The sequence below is a fragment of the Cucurbita moschata genome, unplaced genomic scaffold (assembly GCF_002738365.1).
Source record: "Cucurbita moschata cultivar Rifu unplaced genomic scaffold, Cmos_1.0 Cmo_Scf00024, whole genome shotgun sequence".
NCBI lineage: Eukaryota > Viridiplantae > Streptophyta > Magnoliopsida > Cucurbitales > Cucurbitaceae > Cucurbita > Cucurbita moschata.
In genome coordinates, this window is record NW_019268540.1 from 529,301 (window position 1) to 540,890 (window position 11,590).

Sequence of the window (11,590 nt, forward strand, 5' to 3'; positions counted from 1 at the left end):
CCCCCCCCCCCCCCCCTTCTTTCCTCTGGTATTCTTGCTACTGACGCATAATTTATAGGTTTGGAGATTTGAAACTTAAGAATCCAGAAAGCAGAGCATTTGCTCAAGCGTTTCAGAAGAACTATGCAGGGAAGGTCATGGAATGTTACTTAAATTTGTTGAATGTGATACGTGCTGGTGGCTATTTGCCAGATCGAGTTACCAATCTCATTCTTCAATACCTAAGCAATAGGTGGTCTAACTTTTTTTTTCCTCTTCCAGTTCCATACAGAACATTCTGTTCCTATGCATGCTATTTTCCACTTCCTTCTCTGATTTTTTAAACTCGTAGGTGGGAAGGACTCACTTGATATTTTTTTTATAATGTGTATTCACGGTTAGAATTGAAATATGAACATTTTGTAACTGAAGTAACAAGGATATGGCACTTTTATCTGTCACTGGTTAAGGAGTTGTTTTGACTGAAGTTCTAGCTTTCCTGTCTAACTTTGGAGGAAAATTAGTTGTTGGATATTAATATTTTAAGTAGAAAGTGGGTTCATTTTAAAAGGGGGAGAAAATTGAATTTTGTATGAATTCTCATTGTTTTTCTCTATGCTGTAAGTTGATATTATGAATATATTTTTATCCCTTGATTTCTGATGTTTTTTCTTTTTTGTTCCAGTATCACGAGGAATAGTATGTACTCTTTGTTGCAACCTCGACTTGATGTTCTGCTTTTTGAAATAATTTTCCCCCTCATGTGCTTCAATGACGATGATCAGAAGCTTTGGGATGAAGATCCTCATGAATATGTGAGGAAGGGTTATGGTAAGGCACATGGAAATGGGTTTACTTCTTGGAAAGCTTGAACTAATGAATACACTGCTCATATTTTAATTCTATACACATATTTTGTAGATATTATCGAGGATTTATATAGTCCAAGGACTGCTTCTATGGATTTTGTCAGTGAGCTGGTTAGGAAGCGTGGGAAAGAAAACCTTCCAAAGTTTATCCAATTCATCGTTGGAATCTTCAATAGGTATGTTTATAGATCTGATGTCAATGGCTGATTCCGTTTCCGTGAAATATGATACAATGCAATATACTGTCCCAGGTACGATGAATCACCTCTTGAATTTAAGCCCTATAGACATAAAGATGGGGCTCTTCTTGCTATTGGAGCCCTATGTGACAAATTGAAACAAACAGAACCCTACAAGGCTGAACTTGAGAGCATGCTAGTTCAACATGTTTTTCCTGAATTCTGCAGTGATGTTGGGCATCTCAGAGCTAAGGTCCGGTAGACTTTACTGTGGTCTTAATCAATTGTTTTTATTAATAATATCTAATATGAACATAACAACTGTGAAAAAATGTTAGTCAACCTTAATGACTTAACAGTATATTAATATGCTGGTAATCTCTATTCTCACGTTTCTGGGTTTCCACTAGAAGATTTTATGGAAGTGTGCTGGGGCATGAAGATGCTTCTCTTATTAGAGCCTTCTATTTATGCACAAGACTTGGATGCTTTTAAATGCACCTTTCCTCTCTCTCTCTCTCTATATATATATATATATAATTTTGTTTCTAAACGAAACTAGTTTTATTATGATTAGATCCTTTGTTTAGCATAGTAGGGCTACTGCATAAACATTCTGCAGCCATTTTTTCTTTATTGTTTATAATCTTATCAAATGGATGGATTTGTCTTCTTTAGCCTAAAAGAAGCGCAAAGGGATGCAGAAATTGTATAATAGCTTTTGCATGTGATCCCAAATCTCATTTTCGTTGTACACAAGTTGTAGTTTTCTCATTCTAATTGTGCTTTTTGTGAAAACATATTATGATGTTGGGTTTGATAAATCATGTCATCCACTTTAAATTTACATTCATTAACGTTTTTGGTTTAATTGCTACAGGCAGCATGGGTTGCAGGACAATATGCCCATATCAATTTTGCTGACCAGAATAATTTCAGAATAGCCTTGATTAGTGTTGTTTCTGGGATGCGAGACCCAGAACTCCCCGTTCGCGTTGATTCAGTTTTTGCATTGAGATCTTTTGTTGAAGCTTGCAGAGGTTTATACTTTATGTATAGATATATTCTTGAGAATTTCCCATCACAAATAGATAGGTGGAGACTTGAATTACAATCTCTTAGAGGGCGTAGGAATGCTTGAGCCACCAAGCATATTTTATGGTGGCAGTTTATACTTTATATTAGATACTTACTAATATTTTTGGTCTAAATGCTGGTTTGGATTTCAGTTATTGATGGAATCGAGTTTCGTTTAATTTGCAGATTTGAATGAAATCCGTCCTATCCTTCCACGACTTCTTGACGGTTAGTTGATGAACATGTCATGGTCATAAATAGTTGTTATTTTGCTTATATTTAGTGACTGAGATTGTTTTCTTTTCAGAATTTTTTAAGCTTATGAATGAGGTTGAAAATGAAGAACTTGTATTTACTCTGGAGACTATAGTTGATAAATTTGGGGAGGAAATGGCTCCTTATGCGCTTGGATTATGTCACAATTTGGTATTTTTAATTCTAATTTCAATACAGAAATAGATGTGGATATTTTTATTGAAGGCTCAGAGGTGACTTTTTGAAATTGGATCCAGGCTGCGGCTTTCTGGAGGTGTATGAATACTGCAGAAGCAGATGATGAAGCTGATGATTCTGGTGCTTTGGCTGCAGTTGGGTGTTTGCGTGCAATTAGCACGATTCTTGAATCAGTGAACAGAATTCCTCGACTTTTTACCCAAGTTGAGCCAACATTGCTCCCAATAATGCAAAGGATGTTGACAACTGACGGCCAAGGTTTGCATCATTTTGAAATATACTTCTCTTGCTTCTTGTTGGCTGATTACATTCCTTGAGTTAATATTTGATGTAATTAATTCTTCTTTTTCTGATCTTGTGAGATGGTTCCTGTGCTTTCTTCTTGTTTTGATTTTCTTGCGGAAGTATCTGGCAACAAATCCATTTCATTCTCTTTTTGAAACTTGTTTTTCATATATCAACGAAAAAGTTAATTTTAAAGTCCATGTTTACAAACTTTTTAATAATAGTAACTTAAAAATTAGTGCCAATAATTGCAGTAGGTGTTTGTTCCTCTTCCCTTTTAAAGCTTTAATGTCTTATTTGATCTTTGATGCTATTTGCAGAGGTATTTGAAGAAGTCTTGGAAATTGCTTCATTCATGACATTCTTTTCCCCTACCATATCCATGGATTTGTGGAGTCTTTGGCCACTGATGATGGAAGCATTGGCAGAATGGGCCATTGACTTTTTTCCAAGTATGTTGTCTTTGTAGCAAGCAAACTCATTCATTATTGACGATAATATGAGCTCTATGGGCATACCAAGGAACTTCTAAACACAGTTGATTTTTTCATTCTGCTTTGTGCAATAGGACTCATAATTCTTTCCTGATGTAGTCTAGTTGTCTAATTCTGTTGCCAAATAAAATTTCTTGAAAATTGCATGAAAAAGTGCATGGGCTCTTGATGCATGGAAAAGTTTGAGGTAGTGGTCATAAGTGTTTTAACTATTTTCTGGTTGGATGGGCAATGTGAAACAGAGTTATGCTAGTTAAGCCTGTCTAGTGGTTTGGTACCCTTTGCTGCACCTTTTATCCATAAATGATGTAGATGGAGATAATGGAAAAGAATGGCTGTTAGAGGAAGCATGTAGCTCACTGGAATGACATAACTCCATACGTATTCAAACTAGCATTGGTTACATCAAGACTAGTTTTAATTTTTTATTTAGTTTTGTTTTTCATAAATCAAGTCCAGTTTTAGTTGTAATGCTCATGCTGTTGCATTTTATAACTTTTTAAGGGTTAGTCTGTTTGCAGTAGGTCAGACATTTAGTGTCATGCATGTTCGTATTTATTTAACACAATTATTTCTGGCATAGTGTATGACTTTTAGCATGTAGATATATAAAATGAATGTTGCACTAAATAACCCTGGGTATAAGATGGCTGGTTCTGATGTCTTCTTGTTCACAGATATACTTGTTCCGTTGGACAACTTTGTATCCAGGGGGACTGCACATTTCCTCACATGCAAAGCTCCTGATTACCAGCAAAGTCTTTGGAACATGATTTCATCAGTGAGTTGCTTTACTCTTGAAAGAGAAGTTATATCTTCCATTTTGTTTTGAACAAGATACAACTTCTCGTTGAAATGATGAAAATGAATAGATATTCAAGGAATACAAACTTCGAGAGGGAATGAAAAAGAAAGAAGAAAGGAAAATACAATACAGTAAATACATCCATATTTAGATTTAACCATGAAAATAAATATTCTCCCTATTTGGTTTGTTAATGGGTGATTATGTTGATTATTTAGTGACGATCTTTCTTGGTTTCTTATTAAAAAAAAGAAAAGAAAAAAGTAGTCGCACTTTAACTTAGCTGCTGAAACTATTTTTGTTGACTTGCCTCCAATCTGATAAGCTCGTACCATCTTACTCTAGATAATGGCTGACAAGAATTTGGAAGATGGCGATATTGAGCCTGCTCCAAAGCTTATTCAAGTTGTCTTTCAAAATTGCAAAGGTCAAGTGGATCAATGGATTGAACCGTATCTCAGAATCACAATTGAACGCCTGGACCGAACTGAGAAGCCATACTTGAAATGTCTTCTAATGCAAGTGGTAAGGGTTGAGGAGTTAGGTCAATATACTATAGCTTTTCTCCCCTATCACAATACATGTCAGGCTTGCTCCTTGGTTCTTCATACTCGAGTATTACTTGCAGATGACATGCTATTTAAGATAATTGAATTTAACCATTAGCAGTGGAATTAGATATCTCTTATTGCTATCTTGTTTGGAACTTGGTATCTTATGAGATTCCATTCTATTCTGGAATGTTCAATGGTATAGTGATTTAAAAATTATGTAAATATAGGGAGTTTTTTTGATCCTTGGTAGAGGTACTCTAAGCACGATCTTTTTCAGCAACCAATTTAATAGTTAATGACATTTGCTTGTATGACATGCTTTAGGTTCTATTTTTGCTCCTGTTATTCTTTTAGCATTTTTCTTATAAATATGAATAATGGTTACTTCAAGAATTTATTGGTACAGAACACTTGAATCTCTGACCGTGTAAGTATCTTGCTTGTTTCACTGATGGTATTTACAGTTGCAGACTTTCTTTTAAGGCTCACTAGGTAGTTTTCTTGAGATTTTTTGTTCGCTTGGTGTAAATTGAGCTGAGGGTTTTGTTGAAATTTCTCTTGCAGATTTCTGATGCTCTTTACTACAATGCATCATTATCACTCAACATATTGCAAACGCTAGGTGTTGCAACAAATGTATTCAATCTTTGGTTTCAGATGCTACAAGAGGTCAAAAAGAGTGGTGTACGAGCGAACTTTAGAAAGTAAATTATTGTTCTCTCTCTCTCTTTCTTCTTGGTGGTTACTTGCTGTTGATGTTCTCTGGATGGTTTGGATTTTCCACCTGAATGGTCTGTCATGTTGCAGGGAACAAGATAAAAAAGTTTGCTGCTTGGGATTGACATCTTTGCTTGCACTTCCAGCCGATCAAGTACCGGGGGAGGCTCTTGGGCGTGTTTTTAGGGCCACCCTTGATCTACTTGTTGCTTACAAGGATCAAGTTGCAGGTCTCTCTTTCACTCACTCACTCTATTTCTTGTTCCTTATTTACATCTATAATTCCAGGCCGAATTCACATATATATTCTGCTCCTTTGCATACAGAAGCTGCAAAAGAGGAGGAGGAAGTTGAAGAAGATGATGATATGGATGGTTACCAAAGCAATGAAGATGATGATGGAGATGGTTCTGACAAGGAAATGGGATTTGATGCTGAGGACGGTGATGAAGTTGACAGCATCAAGCTTCAAAAGTTGGCTGCACAGGTCTGCATGTGTAGTACATAAGTGATTGTCTGGAATGATATCAGCGTTTTATAAGTATCTCTGATAAATTATACAAGAACTCAAACCTGAGTTGCGTTGTAATTTCTTCTTGAACGGACTTTGCAGGCCAAATCTTTCCGCCCGGTTGATGAAGATGATTATGACTCAGATGATGATTATGATGACGATGATGACGAGATGCAATCTCCCTTAGATGATGTGGACCCTTTTATTTACTTTGTAGATACAATCAAAGGTATGTGGAACTTCTTTTAGTTTGATTTATTAAGTTCCAAACTTCCTGACATCACTTAACTTACTATATATATGTTTTGGTCCTTCCTGTTCGAAAAAATAAGCTATTCAAGCAACAGATCCAATGAGGTTCCAGAGTCTTACCCAATCACTAGAGTTCCAATATCAGGCTCTTGCACACGGTGTAGCGCAGCATGCTGAGCAGCGGAGAGTAGAAATTGAGAAGGAGAAACTGGAAAAAGCCACAGCCGCTGCCTCTTCGTGACCATGAGTCGAGTTGTCACTTGTAAGGCTAAAATTTTGAATTGCTCTCCTGGTCCCGTTCATGTCCATTGGTTTAGTAAATGATTGATTGAATGCAAAAAGAGTCGGTTGCCATTCTCTTGATTTGATTGGGTTCAGTGTCCATGGATGATGTCTGAGCTCCCAAAAGTTCAGATCTGAAGTTGCTTGACATGGTGGTGCCAGCCAAGTTCCCATACCTAAAGACAATGCAAATAGTCTCAAGTTGCCAGAGTCGGTTATCCTTCGACCCAGACAGTTCGGTTTGGGTCGATGGTTCAGTGAGTCCCATGCATTGGATGGCAGAACATAACTGCCTATCCTAGTTTGTCTCGTCTCATTTTTGCCCAGGCATATTTCATATAGAAAGTTCATCCACATCTCCCATTTTTTTTCTCCTGCTTAGGTTAGTTATAGGGTCTGTAGTATTTTTTATCATTCATTCCTTTTCTTCTTAAATTATGTCGAACGGATGGTTATTATTTTTGTGATTGATTGTTCCTTGGCCTGTATTCATAAAGGTCTCGACCTCGGCCTGTATTCATAAAAGTCGAAGTTTAGGTTAGTATTTCCCTCCGTCGGTGTCCTGGTTTTGCAACGGGCGACGGAGTTGGCTAGTTTTTTTGGGTTTGCTGCAGAGAGAGCTACTAAGGGTAGCTTTTGACCATGTGGATTGTGGCTGCTGCTGTTTTTGATTCTTTATAATATAAAACTTGTGGATCAATCAATGAGAAGGAAACCTGTTTCCTTGGCTCTCTTTCTCTTTTCCTCTCTCTCTCTCTCTCTCTATTGGCTTTTTCTCGTGATCTTTTAGATTGAATAGTCGAGTTATGCCTCTCGAGGCCAAGTTTTCTCGTGATCTATTTCTTTTCCCTTTTCCTTTTCGGCCTCGGAAGCTCTGATTTGATTTGGGATATGCCATGGAAAGAATGCTGTTTTTGCACACAAGAGGTTGTGGTAAATGGAGTAAGTGCATTAGTGGGTTAAAAAGGGTAAAAAGGTCAAAAGGAAAGTGGTGTTTAGAGAGAGAGAGAGAGAGAGATTATAAAATATTTGTAAGTGAGCAAAGGGAATAAGAAGTATGAATGGTTTAAATATTATAGGAATTTTGGAATTTGGTGGATGTTGAAATGTCCATTTTCAACAACCTTCCTAATTCTTTCCTTTTTTATTGCTTTCTAAAATAAAAAATCCTCCCCCACTTTGACCAATTTACCCTTTTCTTCTAATAAATTTTCATTATTTATTTTTTGGGTTTGAATGATACATATAAGATATGATTTGTACTATGAATTAATAAGCATCGATGCATTGTCACATGTGATTGTCACACGGAGAGAAAGATCTCTTATGATTTGATTACTAAATATGTGATTGTCACACGGACTAAAAGATTTCTTAGGATTTGATTACTAATGTTTTTTTATTATGTCCTTCACTTTTTAATTTTTGTCACTCATTTATATCGTTAAAATTAAAAAGAATAACCGTTGTGATACCCGACTATTCTGTTTCACTCCTTTTAATAACCCAAAATCCAAGACATTACAAAAAAAAAAAAAAAAAAAATCTAATTAGCCTTGTGATGATCACATTTTATAGGTTATTTCGTGTGAGGTACGAAGGCAAATATCACATTTTATTATTACTTCCACTTTTCTATCCCAACTCATAAAAGGAACCGACCAAAAAGTAACTTTTTTATTTGATATCAAAGATGGGAAACTATGTGCAAATCCTCATTGGATCTTAGTTGTTCTTAAGAACGATATTATTGATTTAAGTTTTTGGGTAATGGGTAATTTTCAATAAAGTAAAAATTCTTGTATTTTGTGCGAACATGTTCTTGCTGTGTGTTCGATGAATGAGTGTTACGTATACAAATGTTTATTTGATAAATTTTAATTTAGTAGACATAAAAATGGTATAAAATCAAATTAATAATAATTATCTTAACAATGTTGAAAATTTTAAGGAATTTTAATCAATTTAGTTTTTAGAAATGAATAAATTTTAATCAATTAGAGAGAGAGAAAGAAGACTAATTAGGGATTAAACCTAAAACACACACAAAGCATATTAATCAAAATTAAGAAAATAATATAAATAAATAAATAATAAATAAATAATAAATAAAAGGTTCTCTTCTTGAGACAAGTGGGTAAACCCATCCCATGTGCTCTCATGTGGTGGTTGGCCCTATCTGGGTCCCACATTCCACTTCTCCTACCCTAGTCTCTCTCCTCTTTCTCTCACTATTTTTTTTCCCCTTTACAATAAACAAAGCTATTTAGAGAAAAAACAAGAAAATTCTCCCATCCCGAGCGTGTATGGGGTGTCACGATCATGCTCGTCTAGGACGTGGCCCACGCCAAACCCTTTAATTGATTTCATGTTGTATTCCTCTGCCATTGTGTTTTCTGTTTGTATGACTATTCGACGAAATCATGTATGAGTTCACCAGACTTGAATCGTCTCAAAATGTATTATAGGGGTATGTGATTAATTGTCAATTATTCCTACCTCGAGTGATATGATAATTAAGCGGTGGTGTTTTCTTTGCTTATAACCATATAATGCTGCTTTCATCTTTCTTTTAACGTTGCTTTCCAAACTCTCTCTCGAAAATCTCTCTGCCCCTTCTTCTCAAGACGGGGCTAGAGGTTTGAGCATACGTTGCTCGACCGTAGGGCACGTGAATCCAAATTTGCTTGACTCACTCGGTGTTGGGAGTAAGTACCGCACAATCCCAAAAATCAACAGCCAAGAAAAGTACGATTATGACACGGTGCACATGTTCTATTAGGATTGAACAATCCATAGCCTTTCTTACAAAAAAAAAAAAAAAAAAAAAAGAATTCCAAGCTCTTAACGAATGAGCTCGGTTCTTACTTCAAGACAGGTAATACTCTCCTCAACGATGTGTCGACACACGACATTCTTGAATCTCGAAGAGCCTAGCTTTAATCCACGACTATTTCTAGTTCTAACAACGCAACTACCTTGCCCAAGCTAGTAACTCAGAGCGGAGGTTCTTTCTCAACTTTTCTTATTCTGATACCACTTATCACAATCACACTTTAATGACAGCGGGCTTGCAACTGCACGGCACTCATTTTCCTACAACAAGTGAGTTAAACCTATTTGTTCTTGTGTCGCCTACAGCCAAGCGACGTATGCTCGAGCCTCTGGCCCCGGTTCAAGAAGAAAGTTTTATAAAACAGGAGCAGAGAGATTTTGAAGAGAGTTTCGAAAGCAAGATTTGAGAAGACAAAAGGCAACAACAATGGCTTACTGCATATAACTATCGGATATGGAGAAGTTGACACAAAATATAGCTCCGCTACCAACCGTTACAATCATACTTTTTGAACCATTAATTTGAGATGATAATTAGTGTCGTATTCGACGCGTGATCCCCGCTCTACGCCCTCTCAAAGTGATTAATAATAAATTATAAAGAAAGCCATTGGATTCCTAAAGCCCAAAATTCCCCATAGCCATCCAATTTCAATCCTCTTATTCCTTCTCCTATTGCTTCATTCCTTCCCCTATTAGGTTCTTTCTCTCTGAAAGTCTGCGTTTTTAAGCTTTATAGTGTTTGTTTGTGATCACTTAACATTATTATTAGGTCCCTCTACACAACAAAATCTCAACTTCCAAAAAGATTTGTTGTGTCAGAGAGTTGGTTGTACTAGGAATTCGAGATCCTTGTCTCTCTCTCTCGATATATCTTTTCTCTCTATGGCTTCTGAATCCGGTACAACCCCGATGAATTCCTCCTCTTCTTCCCTCCGCCTAGCTCGAACCTTCCTCCGATCCTTCTCCAAGATCAAATCCCGAAGACCCACCACCACTGCCTCTCGGTCCGCTTTCGAGCTTAGACGCCGGAGTCGACGGATAAAAATCGCAGCCTACTCCTCCATGGCACGCGTGGCTGGGCCACAACGAGCATGGGCTAGAGCCCTCCTCTTCAAGCTCAATACTCGAGCTAGACATAGGACTTTGATGAGACGCCGCCGTTCAACGATGCCCTCGGCCTACTCTGACGACCATGTCGGGAAGCTCCGCCGCTTACTTCCGGGCGGCGACGGAATGGACGTGTGCACCTTGCTGGAGGAAACTGCCGACTACATCCATTGCCTCTCCGCGCAGGTTAAGGTCATGAATGCCATAGCTCATCATTTATCAACAAATTGATATCCAACACAATTTTCATCAACCATAGATCATATCCAATAAACTATACAAACAAGATGAGAGAGAAAGTAGATAGAGAGAGAGAGAGAGATTTTCTTTTGTACATATATATATATATATATAATAATTGTGCATGCCTTGAAAAAAAGCTACACTTTTTATAGACTTTGTACTGTTTTTGTTGATGTAAATATAAAAAGGAGCCATTGTTTTTTAATGAAATAGATGAATCTGAAGAACCCTTTTCTTTTTTTCTCTCGATGTTCTTATTAATAGGAACAAAAAATGAAATTTTGTATGAATTTTATATGAATTTACAAACTTTGCATCAAATATTGAGCAAGCTGGATTTTCTCTCTCTAAAAACGTGTTCTTTCCTTCTCTCTCTCTTGTTAGAACATATTCCTTCTCTCTCCTCTCTCTTTCTCAAAAACATGTTTCATTGTAGGTTGGATCTTTGTCCTGTCTCACTTTCGTTAAAAAACATGTTTGGCTAATTATTTTTGTCATGTTTGAGTAGAAAAATGTTGCAACAATTTTTTATTTTTTGGTCTTGGATGACGGTTTTGTTCTTAGAAAGTATGAAATTTCTTATTTAGGGTTCGTTCGAAAAAAATTGGGGAACCGAAAAATCTAAGCAACCTAATAGTGTTTTAGATCAAACTCAATATGAACTTATTCGATGGAAGATATTATCAACTTTACTTAAAAGGCGTTAGCATAAGTATTTTTGAAATTGTATTACTAGAAAAAAATAGTCATTCAAACAACGATTTGTTACAAAAAGGAGAACGTGTTAACTGTTCGTGACAATTCATTTCTTTCTACGACCATTTTTCATATGTACAAATAGATGTCGGGATCACAAAACCGAACATGATTGAGACATTAGGTTGAGACGAGAGTACAGCCCAGCTCTTTCCTTTGTTCCAAATGGTTTGGTTTTCTTGTAAT

At 36.5% G+C, this 11,590-nt stretch overlaps 2 protein-coding genes across 3 annotated transcripts in view; one reads left to right on the top strand and one right to left on the bottom strand.

Moving 5' to 3' along the window:
- LOC111460647 (importin beta-like SAD2) overlaps window positions 1-7,192 on the top strand; it is a 10,139-nt gene extending 2,947 nt beyond the window's left edge. The window contains exons 7-22 of the mRNA XM_023103860.1: window positions 59-232; window positions 665-810; window positions 901-1,024; window positions 1,100-1,280; window positions 1,908-2,067; window positions 2,291-2,332; window positions 2,412-2,530; window positions 2,617-2,815; window positions 3,163-3,294; window positions 4,014-4,117; window positions 4,487-4,666; window positions 5,260-5,399; window positions 5,503-5,642; window positions 5,739-5,899; window positions 6,026-6,155; window positions 6,259-7,192. Of these exons, the coding sequence (XP_022959628.1) occupies window positions 59-232; window positions 665-810; window positions 901-1,024; window positions 1,100-1,280; window positions 1,908-2,067; window positions 2,291-2,332; window positions 2,412-2,530; window positions 2,617-2,815; window positions 3,163-3,294; window positions 4,014-4,117; window positions 4,487-4,666; window positions 5,260-5,399; window positions 5,503-5,642; window positions 5,739-5,899; window positions 6,026-6,155; window positions 6,259-6,419 (2,293 nt within the window). The 3' untranslated portion in view covers window positions 6,420-7,192. The remainder of the gene's footprint in view (window positions 1-58; window positions 233-664; window positions 811-900; window positions 1,025-1,099; window positions 1,281-1,907; window positions 2,068-2,290; window positions 2,333-2,411; window positions 2,531-2,616; window positions 2,816-3,162; window positions 3,295-4,013; window positions 4,118-4,486; window positions 4,667-5,259; window positions 5,400-5,502; window positions 5,643-5,738; window positions 5,900-6,025; window positions 6,156-6,258) is intronic.
- Window positions 1-10,720, bottom strand: part of LOC111460646 (histone-lysine N-methyltransferase ATX2-like) — a 30,905-nt gene extending 20,185 nt beyond the window's left edge. Inside the window, exon 1 of one of the 2 annotated variants that reach the window (XM_023103858.1) lies at window positions 10,711-10,720. The gene's annotated coding sequence lies outside the window, so the exon portion shown is untranslated. Of the gene's footprint in view, window positions 1-7,459; window positions 7,473-10,710 lie in introns of those variants that run through there. The other variant, XM_023103857.1, reaches the window with a different exon arrangement.
- Window positions 10,721-11,590: the final 870 nt, after the last annotated feature.